General features: G+C 37.1%; 1 protein-coding gene across 2 annotated transcripts in view; it reads right to left on the reverse strand.

Annotated features, from left to right (window-relative positions):
* ADGRA1 (adhesion G protein-coupled receptor A1) overlaps window positions 1–15,321 on the reverse strand; it is a 258,887-nt gene that overhangs the window by 49,737 nt on the left and 193,829 nt on the right. Inside the window, exon 1 of one of the 2 annotated variants that reach the window (XM_015633410.3) lies at window positions 152–687. The exons of the other annotated variant lie outside the window; for it this stretch is intronic. Coding sequence (XP_015488896.1) covers window positions 152–172 — 21 coding nt within the window. The 5' untranslated portion in view covers window positions 173–687. Of the gene's footprint in view, window positions 1–151; window positions 688–15,321 lie in introns of those variants that run through there. 2 annotated transcript variants of the gene reach the window in all.

The raw sequence follows: 15,321 nt of genomic DNA on the forward strand, positions 1-15,321 counted from the left end.
TTTCCAACAGACTGGAAGCAACCAAAGAAGCACGGGCTGTAACCATGGGAATAGGATCGGTACAGTGCATATTAAAAGGGAAAACGTTTTGATTGAATGTGAGAGTCTATATGGTCAAGCTCCCTGCTGCAGAGGTGAGAATGGTTCTTACCGTGCCTGCTAGAGGGTCCATCAACACTGCAGATCTGATTTAAAGAGACAACCTCTACCAGGTTTTCTCCTTCACTTAAAATAGAATCAGACAACTTACATTAAAACATTTCTCCGAAAGGGTACTTAAAGAGTATAAAAAATAATTTTATTATTAAAATAAATTACATCTGCAGAGAACTGCAAGTGCAGTAAACAACACAGTTTAGGAATATGTTTTTCTTGCTTCATATAAGGAAAATCAGTTAACTATGTTTTAGTCATGCAGGATTTAAAAATATTACAAACACTAATGTGAAAGAAGAAAACAAGATGACACTGGGAGAAAATGAATGAAGACTGTCAGATCACTATAATGGCTTTGAGTCGTGTCTTATATACCCTTTTACAAGCAGATGAATCCCCTACAGCAGAGCTATAAAATACACCAAACATTGTATTCTGAGGACTTCACTCATCAAGCATTTTTTTTCCTGCCAAAGTAGCAAACTCATCATTAAAGACTGAGATATTTACAAGGAATAACAAATGATGAGCAATGGGAAAATAAACAGGGAGTCTGTCCTGAGCCTTGATGTGAAAAGTGTATGTATTTAAAAACAAACAAACTACAAAATGTTCTAATTTGCATTTCCCCCAAGGGCAGAGTATGGCTCTGTGCACATAATTTACATAGATTACCACAGTTTGCTCATAGCACATGTGCTCTACCTATTTCAGAAGTAAAACAATGATCTTCACAACCATTTAATCAAACATGACATCAATATACATCCATGTGCTGGGAGAAATACACATGTGAGAGATAAAAGGGGTAACAGAGATCAGCAAACTAAAATGAGAAGCATCTAGTGACCACACAGTAAATATGGAAGAAAGGCATGAGTAGTCTGTGATGTTATTTGGATGCTTAAATAAAAAGACAAAGACTTGTGTACACCATTTTCTTTATACCATGTATATTTGAGGAGGTTTTCAGATTCTAACAGTAAAAATGCAGAAACATCCTTTTTAAAGTAAGTATTCAATCTAGGCGACGCTGTTCATTAAAAGTACTCAAGAAAAAAAGAACAAATAGCAACAGAACATTTCTACATTAGAATTTTAAATTATTATGAAGGCTTTAATTGGTATTAACTGAGCTAAACATCAAGAACTCATCCTGAGATTGTTTCCACTGTCTAATTCACTAAAGCTGTTATAATTGGCTTTATCTCATGCTTCTGAAAAAGACATTTTACTCTATGACATCCAAAATATCTGCATATGCTGAACCTCTGATGATACTATTTTGGCCTTAAAATTACTATGAAAAAGTATGCACAGGGTTTTTAAAAAGTGTCATTTATCAAGCCTCAGACCACTACTGAGGATTTATGTGGAGACATAGAGAAGTGTCAGAGAAGTTACAGTGTGATTAACTTTACATTTATACAGGATTTTTATTATTATTCAGTGCTGGAAAAAGCAACAATGATGACATATTAAATTACACTAATTACTCATTATACACAAAAAGAGAAAGCTAGAAGCATATGAATAAGCTTATGATAATGAAACCAACAGCTAAAGGCACTGGGTTAAGCAACAATGTGCTATGACTTGACAAAAGCAGCCCTACACAAACCAGAGAAAACAACAGGTTTATAGCACTTTTGCTAAGAGGGGAAATCATCTAATTTATTGTGGTTCCCTAATTGCTTCTCCATTGGGACTTACTGGTACTAACAGGAAAAAGTAATGGTGTAGACAGAGCTTGCCAGTGGGACTGGGGAGGAGGAGAAGCTGCTCCTGCCTGCAACACAGGGAGCTGGGGATGGGGCAGGACAGGGCTGGGGCAGGACAAGGCAGGGGTAACACAGGTAGGGGCAGGACAGGGCTGGGGTGACACAGGGCTGGGACAGGACAGGGCTGGGACAGGACAGGCTGCGATAGGGGCAGGACAGGGCTGGGACAGGGACAGGACAGGGCTGGGACAGGGACAGGACAGGGCTGGGACAGGACAAAGCAGAGGTAACACAGGTAGGGGCAGGACAGGGCTGGGGTGACACAGGGCTGGGACAGGACAGGGCTGGGACAGGACAAGGCGGGTAACATAGGTAGGGGCAGGACAGGGCTGGGACAGGGACAGGACAGGGCTGGGGTAACACAGGGCTGGGACAGGACAGAGTTGGGGCAGGACAGGGCTGGAACAGGGGCAGGACAGAGCTGGAACAGGGACAGGGCTGGGACAGGACAAGGCAGGGGTAACACAGGTAGGGGCAGGACAGGGCTGGGGTGACACAGGGCTGGGACAGGGCAGGGCTGGGACAGGACAGGCTGGGATAGGGGCAGGACAGGGCTGGGATAGGGGCAGGACAGGGCTGGGACAGGGACAGGACAGAGTTGGGACAGGGACAGGACAGAGCTGGGACAGGACAGAGCTGGGGTAGGACAAGGCTGGGGCAGTCCTGGGCTGTACCCAGCCCTCTGTTCTTCACCAGCACCATCCCTCCCCACGGAGAGCCTCAGCACAGCAAGCGGGGAGGAACCTGCCCCAAGATTCCAGGTCCCCATTGCAGGGACAAGGTCAAATGCAGGGAAGGAAAGCTGCACTCAGCCCACAAATGGAATTAGTGTGGACTGGTTGCACTGCTCGGGCTGACTGAGCAAGTCTCAAACATGCAGCAACATCAAATTGTTTACTTGACAAAAAGACAGATTTACAGAAAACGTTTTTCTGATCAGAATTCAGGAGAGCATTTTTCTCTTGTTGTCTGAGCAAAATGAATATGAATACCCATAACACAAACTATTTCATAAACTTCACTAAATAATTGCCTACAGTCACTTCCTGGAGTACAATTTTTTTGTGAATACTGCTCACTTATGCTACCTGTTACTTCAATTTTTTGGAAGTAACCAGGTGGTCTGGTGGAGTGAAGAGCAAAGGGACAGGGTTTTCCTTAACTGGACAGATGTACACATAAATTCAGACTACTTGCTGCACATCAAATATTTACTTAGAGATTCCTCAAAATTAAACATCCAACTGTCTGCTACAGCGACATGCCTGCCAACAAGATCTTGTGGTAGGATATTAATGAAAAATGCACATAGTGAGAAGGCCCACACATTCACAATGCTGTTTAAAAACATGAATAAATACATTATTTTTATCTAAGACGTGTGAGAATTTTCAGTAGTATTACTCATTATTCACATGAGAGGGATGATCTGAGAACTGAGGTAGTTCCTATTATTGTGGTCGAGGATGGAGGGAACCTGGCTGAAGGTTCAGCCTTGTATTCTGCTAATCTGTTGAGGTGAAGTGTAAGTCAGTTACTCACTCTTACCTCAGTTTCCCTCTCACTCAAGTGAGATAAAAATGATGGCATTTATTTTGCCCTGTAAGATGCTCCAGAGTTCAGAGATGAAAAACAATACGGAACACATCTTACTGAAACAGCAACATCAAGTTTTGAGGGAATTACTTTGCTTCAAATGTTTCAAAATGCACATAAATCATCTCATTTTAAATTTTTTTATTTGGGCACCATATCATCACATCACATAGGAAGTACAATTTCTGAGCATGCTAGTGGCAAAGAGCTGCCTGCACCTCTGAGAAGAGAGAAAGAGCAATACAGACCCACCACAGGAGCCGCAGCTTCACAATGCCAGGCCAGCACTGGCATCTCATATTTTCCTGGAGAAGCTTACAGTTTGTGTCAGCAATTCACCAGTCAGGATTTAGACATTCTGTGAGTGTTTGCAAAACAGAATGTCAATAATCCCATCATGACTCCATTTCACTTTTAGTCCTATTAACTGGATTGTACTGGCATTGATTAGAAAAAGGGAATCCTGAACACAGTGCAGATTCTTACAAGAAGCATTTTTCTTCTGGAAAATGCCTGTATTTTAAAATTAAAGCTATTCACAGACATCCACCCATTTGCACATAAATATGATAGAAATAATACAAATTTCAAACCCTCTAAAGTGTCTTCCATGTCATCTGCCCAGATATCTGAAAATCTGCTGTGTGACCTGCAGCCAGAGAAAGAGGGCTTATCAGCTCTAAACCAGCTTTTAGGATTTTCTGGGAGGCCTCCTAGAACTCCTGGCTCCTAGGACTTCTTGGAACCTGGTCAACTTTCCAAAAAGCAGAATGAAAAGTTGTTTTAAACACTCTGAACCATAATTTGGATGGTACAGTTTTATAACTACTTTTGAAGTTTTGAGTTTTGTTTCCACTTTATACCAATTTTTTTTTTTTTTGTGTGTGTGTGTGTGTGTAAGTTTTCAAAATATCTGGGGCACCAAAACAGAATCAATGAATCCAGCTGTATTTTAAAAGTTTTAGATTTGATTGAAAAATCTTATTCTAAAGTGGAAATGGTCCTCAGGATATGGAGAGCTACAGATGCTTGGCATTCTTGAAACTCATGCATATGTTACCCTTATTAAAAATGTTTTAAGAGAAAAATGAAAGATTTAAAGTGAAGTTTTTCCCTAGGCAGTTTTATTCTGGTAGCAGTCCATTCCTTATAATCAATGCTAGCATTTACAAGGAGGTTTTAAGTGTTTAGGAAAGACACTTGCCTTAGGTGACTTTGTGATATGTTGGCCCTTCTACTTTCATAATTCCTTTAAGAAACCTGCTCCCATTCACTTTTGAAGCTTTGCTTTCCTGTTAAAGTGTTCTACTTATCTAAAATTTAGCATAATACTGAGAGACCACACTCATTACCAAACAATCATTATCAAGAAACCTACCTGGTTTCTGTGGAATGACAAAAATCAAGCTATTTTCATTAACTCTTCCTTGTGTATGCCGTGCTACTAAATTGATTTTTGAGTTCAGGCACAGTATTTCTATTTAAGATAAAATATATTTAATGGGAAACCATCCAATTCTTAGTCCCCAGAATGGTCATAAGGTATATTTTTCCAGTCAGCAATTTCCTTAACTTAAAAAGCAGCACCTTAACAACAGGTCAGAAGAAGCCTGGAGGTAAAAAAAAAATAAATAGTAAATTAATTCACCCAAAACCTGGAGGAGAACTGGGAAAGCAGCTTCACTGTTTCCAGATTTCAAAGAATCTGACAAGGTGGTGTAGAGATTCAGATGCAAGACACCATATATTAAATTATTAAAGATACAAGGGTGCTGCCAAAATTGGCACAAGCTATATAAAGTTACAGCAAAAAAAAAAAAAGTAGAAACTAAGCTTTATAGGTAATAGCTGTATTAATAAATATGTACTGAGTTAACAATGTGGTCATCATAATAAAATCAAGCAAATAAATTATTTATGCGTATAGAATAGATTTTATTCAGTCTCTCAAATAAGACAGCAGATCGTTAGAGGAAATGGAAGATTTCAGTTTGTGGTTTATGTTAAAGGTTTAGTTGCTAACAAATAAAAAGAGGTACAATTGTTTTTTTCAGCTGTCTGTCCTGGTAGGTATTTAAACAACACTCCTTTGGAATTATCTCAGCACAAAATATATGAGCTAAGGACAGGCATTTGGCCCAGTGCTGTGAGGCTTTAGGTAGTCTGTGCATGAGTTCTGATCTCTTTTTGTGGTATGAAAAGTATCAACAAAATGTCCCCAAAATTTAGACCAGATGGGAAAACACCAAATACAGGATTTGTAAAAATAATTGAAACAATGCCAGTTTGAAAATGCTTATATAAGACAAGCAACTTGCCAGGTGCTAAAACAAACAGGATTGTGTCTTTATTTTGTATTGGGATGATACCAAGAAAGGAAAGTAGGAGTTCCCCAGCCATGCTCACCTACCTACATTATCTGCTGCTAATTTGTCACAGTTTAACTGCGCTTTCCAGGGCGCTGTTTCAACACAAGTCTGGAAAGGCTCAGGGATGACTAGCAGGTGAAAAGCAAAGTTTATGTAGATTCCCAGGATGAAATGAAGCAGTACTTCCAAAAATGCAACATAAAATCACCTGGCTACTGAGATGAAATTTGGAAGCGTGTTGGGATTGTTATGTGATAAAGTCATTATGTAGTGATTCTGCAGTGCACATCCATTTCAGAATCTGGAGAACTAACTACAGAGTCCAAGACATCTTTGTTCAAGCCAGGCATAAAAGGTGGTTTGATGCACAGTGAAAATGTGCCATCAATAAGAAATATATGCAAATTGCATTAAAAGACACACACAGAAAAAATCTTAATTTTTGAAGTTCTCCCTAATTAATAATAAAAAGTTTTCTGGAGTCATGCTATAGAAACAGATTTAGCAAACAGTACTGATATTTTAGAAAAGTTGATAATGTAAAATAATCAGGAAATCTGATTGTCAGTAGCCCTTTTCCAATAAAAATAAAAACCAAAAGTCTCCACATTAGGATTTTATATTTCATATTTGAACATCTTGAAGACTTTCTAAGAAAATGAAAATATGTGCAAATCTACAAGCAACAACTGACCTGTTAATGAGCTATTGTGAAGGAACAGTGACCAAAAAAAAAACCAAAAAAAGGATATGAAAGAAAAAGAACATGATAAGGGAGACAGAGTAGGTTTACCAAAGGTAAATAATGCTAGACCCAAATGATAATTCTCCTTGATAACTATTTTTCCAGACACGGAAATACAATTCACTTGATTTCTTTTGAGACATTAAGAACTAGTAGCAATTAGTTTCAGGTGAACAAGGAACAAGCTACAATTGATAATACAATTTATTTTGAAAGGAGAAGACAGGTTGGAGTGAATATATCCAAAGTTTAAGCTGATTTTCATATAAAGACTTTCAATTTTTATTTGATGACCTTCAAACAAAGAGGAATGTCATCTAAGACAATGTTCTAAATCATGTTTTACATATTTATAATGAGATTGTCTCTTATAAGCTGGTGAAACAGGCCACTTTGGAAAGCAAAAGATAAGGACAAGGATGTGAAAGCACTGGTTGATCACAGGATGACTCAGAGCCACTATGATTTAACAATTAAAAAAAGACGACAAATACAATCCAGAACTTACAGGATGACTCATTTCCATGTAAATATTCTGATTTTAAAGGCCTAATCAGAAAAATAATACACAATTTTGATCATCTAGGCTGAGGAAAAGTCAGTCCAGAATAGAAGGGATGTAGAGGATGGTTATTAGGGTCACCCTTAGAACAAATAATTTCTTTCACAAGTGGAGAATAAAGGAGCTTAGCTTCATTAGCCAGGCAAAATGAAAGTCATGTAATGAAATGGCCAGCATGAGCACAAGGACAAATAGGACATTAGCCAAGAGCACAAATGGAGACTTAAAATATGCAAATATTTCCTAGTCTTTCTAACAGAGAGGGTGGGATACTTTTCAGGCAATATGGACACAAAAAATTATCTACTCTTGAGAGAGTATTTGAAAGCTCTATGACAGAATTACAAAATGAAGTGAGAAAGGTTTGATTTCTTTTTCTGCTTTACCCAAAGTGTTTAAAATTCCTTCAGAGAACTCATGAATTTCTTGATTAAATGAATTTTTGAACTTTCTACTTACATTCCCAATATACAGCTAATAGAGCACACAAAAATCTCACTGAGAAGAAAAAGAGTTAAAAAAACCCGATACAGACATGGTAGGGGAAAAGTGTCAGAATAAAAAAGGGTGAAAATTATATTATTATTTTTTTGAGGAACAAGTATTTTGAAAACATGCTGGACACATGTAAAAGCTGCAGGGAACAATCTTTTTCAGGCAGCACTACATGACTGCTTCAATTCAGGGTCCACAGGACTTGCCATATTGCAAAAAGTTGTACCACACAATGCATAAAATTCACCTTCCTGGGAATTTAAGAGTCTTTAAGGGTGGCCTCTGAGTTTTCAACTAAAATTTATTGGGGTTTTGGGTAAGATCACTGAAGTCTTTAAGGATTTTAGATGCACTTCAACATTCACACTATGAGCTGTGGATCTACAGAGACTCACTGCAGCTTCATTTTTAAAAAGGATGGCTTCTGGCAGTGCACTCTACAGGAAAACTCATCCTGTCAGGAGTTTGGTTCACTGGGCCTTTCAGGGGTGTATTAGCTCCCAGAAATGCTGCATTTTCCTCTAAGCAGCCTATGATGAAGGAGTATTTTTCCTTTTTATTTAGAAGCTCAATTAATCTTCAGGCATTACATGTATGGGTTTTTTTTTTTCAGGAAAGATCATTAAAATATTCAAGTTTATTACATTGATTTTTAGTTGCTGCAGATGCACTCAGAGGATAGGATGGACTTCCAAACTGCTAGAATTTTAAAATATAAGGACAATAAAAAATTTCCTGATCCCTCTATGTGGAAATTTCAGCCACGTAATTGCAAAGCTATCTCCATGGATCTTAGGAGGTACATCATAATTATACAGAATACCTAACTAACCAAAATATCTTCTACAGCTCATTGACCACCAAATTCAATTACACATAACTATTACCAGTTTAGAAAAATGAATTATGTGAATTCTGACTTAACTGGCATAGATAAGCTTTTTGCTATGATAACTTTTATTTTTTTAACTAGGTGAATTGTGTTAATGTAGGTTTCATAAGAGTATTTCTGCATAGCTTAATAATTATCATTTACAACAAAATATTATGAATGAGAACAAAGAGAATATTTCTCCACAGTCAGACACAAAGTGTTACCAAAGTTATTTCTAAAGTTGGAGAAGCACAATTTGATTAAAAGGAGATGGGCTACTTTGCGGCTTCCATGCATGAAAAAATTTGCTTGATTCTAAACAAAATTCATACACATTTTATTAGAGTGCAGTACATACCATTACAGATGTTATCATTTTTCTAAAGACTGATACAATTTGTAAAGATACATTTATGAGTAGAGAGTGATGCAACCATTAGGTAATACAGTAATTCAAAACTGAATTCAATGACTGAATATTGCAATTATTTAATCATACAAGATGATAGGACTTCTGATTTCACTGATGTGATATTCACACTTAACTAAGTTAGATAAATATAAAGTTCATCTAGGAACATAAGTGGGAAGGTAGTGAAAAAGCTTAGTTCAGAAATTTTTAATAAAAAATTTTGATACAATTTTCCTGAGGCAAAGTGAGCTTCTACATTCTACAGAAGTCCAAGTGTTTTTCTGATGTTGCCTTTTCATAAAGATGACTGCAATGAAATGCTGACATTGCTGCTTGATGACTACTGAAACATTGTCCCTCTCTGATACTGGAGGAAAGCTGAAACTCCTGAAAATAATTTTGAATCTTTTAAGAAGTGAATTCAAAATTTCCAGACCATGAAATGACTCAATATTCTGATTTTGAATCATTTGGCTATTTTCATCAAGAATGATCTCTGTTGCCTATACTCATTAAACAATTCAGACCCAGCATTACTCTTGCAAGCTGCAACTTAGGCAAGGCACAAATTTTTAGCAGCAGATGCAAGATCACTACATTCCTCTGCTTTGTTATATAAAGACAGCTAAATATGTGAAAAAGAAAAGCAGAAGATGCCTTTTCCTTTGGTTCCTTTTTATGCACAGTCACACCTCCCTTCCCTCTGTTACAGGATACAAGTTCACTATCCTCACAATAGTCAAGCAATTACATCTCCTCAAGAGGAGCAAATATTATTTCTTCCCTTCTGTCCCAAAACTAATTTTTCCATTTTGAAAAACTGATATATTTTTATTTCCAAGTTGCTAAAACAATAATTTGCTTTCTGAGTTTCAGCCACGTAGTCAATTTACCAGGACAGCCAGAAAGCACATGCCATAAAAAGAAATGTGAAAAAAGGAAGTGAAGTGAATACAGCAACATCAGCAAGAGAGAGGTTCTGTGTCACAGACGTATTTGCATTTGGATGAAAGTGCTCAGGAGCCTTGAGCTGATGGAGCTAAACTGGATGTGTGTCAGTGATGGCAAGTGACATTTTCAGAGAATTCATGTAACTGAGATGTCGAGTATGAAGGAGAAGACACACTCCACTACTGCCATGCCTGAAGTTATCAGTAGCTGCTACTCCCTAAAGCTGTACCCTGCTCTGTAAGCCTCACACACGTTTTCAGGTTTCAGTGTGGACACAAAATACAAGATATTGAGCTCAGTGTAACAATGAAATGTTAGTCAAAATTACACTTCTGAAATTCAGTTCTGGGCAAATACCAGGCATGCTGATACATCCACAGGCATATTGTCTGTAGTTCATGTGAAAATCTGTGATGTTGGTCCTTTAGTTCAGCCAGAAAACATTCAGAACCAAAGAGATCACTTTTACTCCAGCTGAATCCCATGTACTCTCACTGTTCTCATCACAGACCACTAGTTTATCTGGACACACTTCTGTTCTAATGAGAGCTTAGGGACTATCTACCTCGATTGATTCTACTATATTTTTCTGAGTTTTGTCACAGAATTATGGGAAAATCAAAAATATTTGCTAGCATTATCCATAGTAAAATCCAAATCCAATCACGATGTAAGCAAAGCCTGAGTGAACCTCCCATCAGACCAGATCTCCTCCAACCTACTGATCATTTTATACAGTCCTGTTAGTTTAAGAAGGTTGGAAAAAACTTACCTCTTATTTGTTAACCTTTTACAGATGCTAAGAAAGCACCTAGGCATCTGTACATTTTTTTTGCTTGTTACCACATAATTATGACTTGACATAGTCTATGTAATTTTTGTTCTAAAAGCTGACTGAATTAAAATATTAATCCTCCAGTCAAATCAAGTTTTGTAGCTCAGCTGCTTGTGAAATAGTGATGATGTTCCCCTGATTAAGACTTTAAAATATTGCACACATTATCAGTACTTGTCACCTCTCATCAGTTGAAAACTCCTAGTTTAAATTGGGTGAGGATGGTGCAGTATTTCTGGGGCAGTATCCACTCCATCACTCTCAGACAAGCGAGTCCCTTGGATTCCAGACACCAAAGGTCACTTGATGCTCCTTACACAGTGACTGAATCCAGGTGAGGTCTGAACTAAGCCCAGGAGGAGAATCTCCTCATTCCCATTCAGTGACTGTTGAGGATGAAGATTCCTAATACAGTGCAAGAGATTTGTGATATAAGAGATAATACTAAATATTCAATAGGTGCTAACCCAACTAAAGTTACATGGTGTTAGACTTATGTAGTAATGACAAAGAACTCAGCTCAGCCTTCTCTCTCCATTTCTTAGATCAAACAAGAGGGAAAAATATCTTAATTCTTCCAAATATAAAGCTGCCTTCAGTTTTCAGTGTACTACAGGACTTAATGGGAAAACATAGCCTTTTTGTCTTGCTCATGGCTTTTGAATTAATAGAAGTTTTCAAGTATTAGTGCTGCAGGGCCTGCATACTGAAAAAGCAACAGCAACATGTTCATTAAAAATACTGGTGTATATTCCATGAAGTGTTCACTTTTAAAGTCTTGTAAATTAATTATATAAGCAGCAAATTTGCAATTTAATCAGTAGAAAAATGAATTGGTTTACGTTGTTACATTGCAAGTATTCACAATGGTTTGAATTTTCTTGGTCTTTCCCTCTTGCTCTACTGATTTTCTAATCTTTTTCTATAAAGGTCAATTCTTCTGGCATCAGTATATTTAATGCGTTCAAAAATTTGTACCAGAGGCCTTTATTTTAAAGGACTTTATTTTACCAGTCAGGCACATCAACAGTGGGTATAATTCAGAGATTCTCAAGGACTTCCACTGGCACATTTGATGGATTTTTTTTAAGTGTGTTATCATTCTTGCTGAATCACTTCCAGTCTCCTATTAAACTGATATGCCTTTATTTTGGACAGTAGCAATGTTCATTTTCTAACATAAAAACTTAATATGTTCACCATTTAACTACCTTTTCCTTCTGGACTTCCCAGTTTTACTTTCTGCATTAAATCGGATGGGAGTACTTTGGTGAATCCTTCACATGCACTTCTGGACTTTTACTACTGCTACACCAGATGCTGACATGAGTACCTGAGAGTATGAATTAATTATTTAGAGCAAGGATCTGAAAGAAATGTGCTCAAGTATGAAAAGGGGGGGGAAAAAAATCACTATAGAGAAAAGCTGAATCTCTCATGCCAAGTGAAGGACTAACATCATGTACAAAATTAATAACTAATATTATTAGCTGAAAGACAGTGTGTTTTTTTAAAAAACTGGCAGAGTCCCAAACTGTCTATCTCAGCAATGAGAAATATTTTTATCATCAGGAGTTCTGAGTCCTGGAAGCTCTATATATCCACAACGATATGGAGACACTGCTGCCAAGGGCACAAACTCTACTAAAATTTGTATTCTCATTCTTCTCCATTATCTAACATAAAGAAAAAGTGTTTTTATAGTAATTATGGGGGTACAGAAAAGAATAACTAGCAAACCAATGAATGGGTTTGGACCCTGTTTCCCCAACTACACCTACAGTTACTATCTTTTGTTTCTTTCACATAGGACACATTAACTGAAAAGCAAAGATCTTAAGCACAGCATTAAGTGAATATCTCAGCTTTAACAAAATTAAATAATTTCAGTTAATGGCCTATTTTCTTCCACAAATAAACACAAAAATAAAAATTTTTTGGCTATTTTGTGCTCTTCTGCCATCCCAGAGTTTTCTGTTACAGCGTTTCTTCAATAGACGCACATTAAAAATGCAGTGACATCGGGAAACAAAATCATAATCACTGGTCACAGATATCTTACTATCTGTCTCTTAATTTTATCACCTTCTGGACTCTTTGAGGGATGCACAAAAAGCATATTCTCCATATCATTTTGATACCCTCTAGCTTTTTAGATACACTTATTTAAATGTCTTTGTTGAAAAGCAGTAAGCCAAAAATGATGAGTATATAGATCTGAACAAAGCATTTTCTTAGTCTGTAACACCAACATGGAGAATTCAAGATCCTTGTACTTGCTAAGCCATGGTCTATTCAACAACATTGTGTTAGCATTACTCACCAAGTGGAATTAAAAACTGCACTACAGTTACCATGACAACCAGCTGTCTCCCACATACAGCATCAGTTTGAATTTGTGCAGACCATTTCTAACAATGATTTAAGTCAACAAATTCAGCATTACCCTAAGGTAAAAATCTGGTTTAAGAACAAATAAATATTTTCAGTTTCATAATATTACTTAGCTCACTACATTAATTCCAAGTAGGACTTGAGAGATTTTCAGAGAGCTGCAGTGACTTTTTCCTAGAAATTAAAGGTGAATAGTAATCTTCTGCTCAATACAAAGTTGAGGACCACTAAAATTCCTAATCCCCTGAACATGCAGGGAGAAGAGACACTGTAACATTCATAGAAGAGCTTGTGAAGAAAATGCATTTGAATATTTATTTAATCATTTTCTAAAATTTACATTTGAATGATGCTGTTGATTACCTTGGGTAGTACCACTAACATCATCAGCGTATGCTCACTATACAGATTCTTTCTAGAAAAGAAAGCTTAACCCATGTTCATCAAAATTATCAACTAGCAATTCTCCACTGGGAAAATAACCTGAAACTCACTATATCACTTCTGTGCTGGGCAATTCTAAAATAAATTCCCTTTCTAGTAAACTACTGGATTTGCCGGGCTTTGGTTGGTTGGTTGATTGGTTTTGCTTTTATTTTCAATAATCAATTTACATGGAAAGAGAAGCCTCAGTTGCTTTTGAAACAGCCAAGTAACATGAAGTAACAGGAACACATCATATTTGCAATGTCTGGTACAACTTCATAGAGCTGCATGTCTGGGCATCAGCGGGAAGGAGCCACCTGGCTCCTTCAGATCCTTCCATCACCAAGCATTCTTGCCGTAATGGTCAGATTTGAGTGTGGCTGTTCAGCCTGGAGAAAAGGAGGCTCTGGGGAGGCCTTACTGCTTTCTACAGCTACCTAAAAGGGGCTTGGTTGAAGAAGGTTGGTCTCTTCTCCCAAGAAATAGGTTACAGGATAAGGCAAAATGGCATCAGCCAGGGAGGATTCAAATTGGATATCAGATTATCTTCACAGAAAGGGCTGGCAGGCACTGGAACAGGCTGCCCAGGAAAGTGGCTGAGTCACCATCCCAGGAGGCATTTAGGAGACATGTTAGGTGTGGCAATTAAAGACATGGTTTAGAAATGGAATTGGCAGTGCTTGCTTAATGGCTCAATAATTTTCAAGCTCTTATCCAACCTAAATTATTCTATATTTCCATGATTGTCATTGGATGAACACATAATGGCAGTGATGAACAGATCTGCTTCAGAACAGTAGGATGTATAACTCTGAGGGAAAACAGCACATAAAACCTCCACAGCAACATAAAACACACCTATCAACTGTCCATTTGCACACTGACAGTGGGGACAGAGAGGAATCTAAACACTCAAAAAAGGGTTTAAAAGCTGAGCTATTAAAAATGTAATATAGAGTCAAGCTAAAGGTAACCAAGGAATAACACTGCTTTTTATATAAGCAACTAAAAAATAATCAAAGGTAGAAAAAAGAGAGTCTGTATTTACTAAAGACACTGTAAATGTTGCATTCTGAACTATGCACATATTAATGATACATTCTACACTCACTCATTTTTCTGGGAGGAAGTGCCACAATTAAACATTACTGCAATTTTCCATTTGGTATATGGTATGGCACTTGTTGCATCACAGACCTTAAAAACTCATCAGGAAAGAAAACTGGTCAAATAATTGTAATGCATTTAAAATCAAAACATTCAGAGGCTAGAAGAAATCTGATGCTGTGAAAAACATTTTTAATCTGTGAATGAGTATTTTTGAATCCTAAACCTCAGGAAAATACATACAATAAAATGTTTTCGTTTTAATATAATGCTTTCAGTTTTAAATTTCATTTATGAGAGAATGCTGGTCAGAGGACAAAGTCATAAAAAGAACTATAATGATAGAATAATTTAAAATAAGAATAAAAAAATAATCTAAGAGATTGAGGAAGGAAAGAGCACAGAAATTCATTCAGCTCTGGATCACTGTGGACACATTTGTTATCAGTGATAGGCAATGTGAAATCAAGCACACACTGAAATCAAACCCTTCTTTAAGGTTACACTAAACTGAACTGACAGGAACACTACATGCAAGAAAGAAAAAGAAATGGATTTTCTATATAGTGCTTCGATCTTCAGCAATTGGAATGCATCATGTTTAAATGTTAAAACAGA

Source organism: Parus major, chromosome 6 (genome assembly GCF_001522545.3).
Source record: "Parus major isolate Abel chromosome 6, Parus_major1.1, whole genome shotgun sequence".
Classification (NCBI taxonomy): Eukaryota; Metazoa; Chordata; class Aves; order Passeriformes; family Paridae; genus Parus; species Parus major.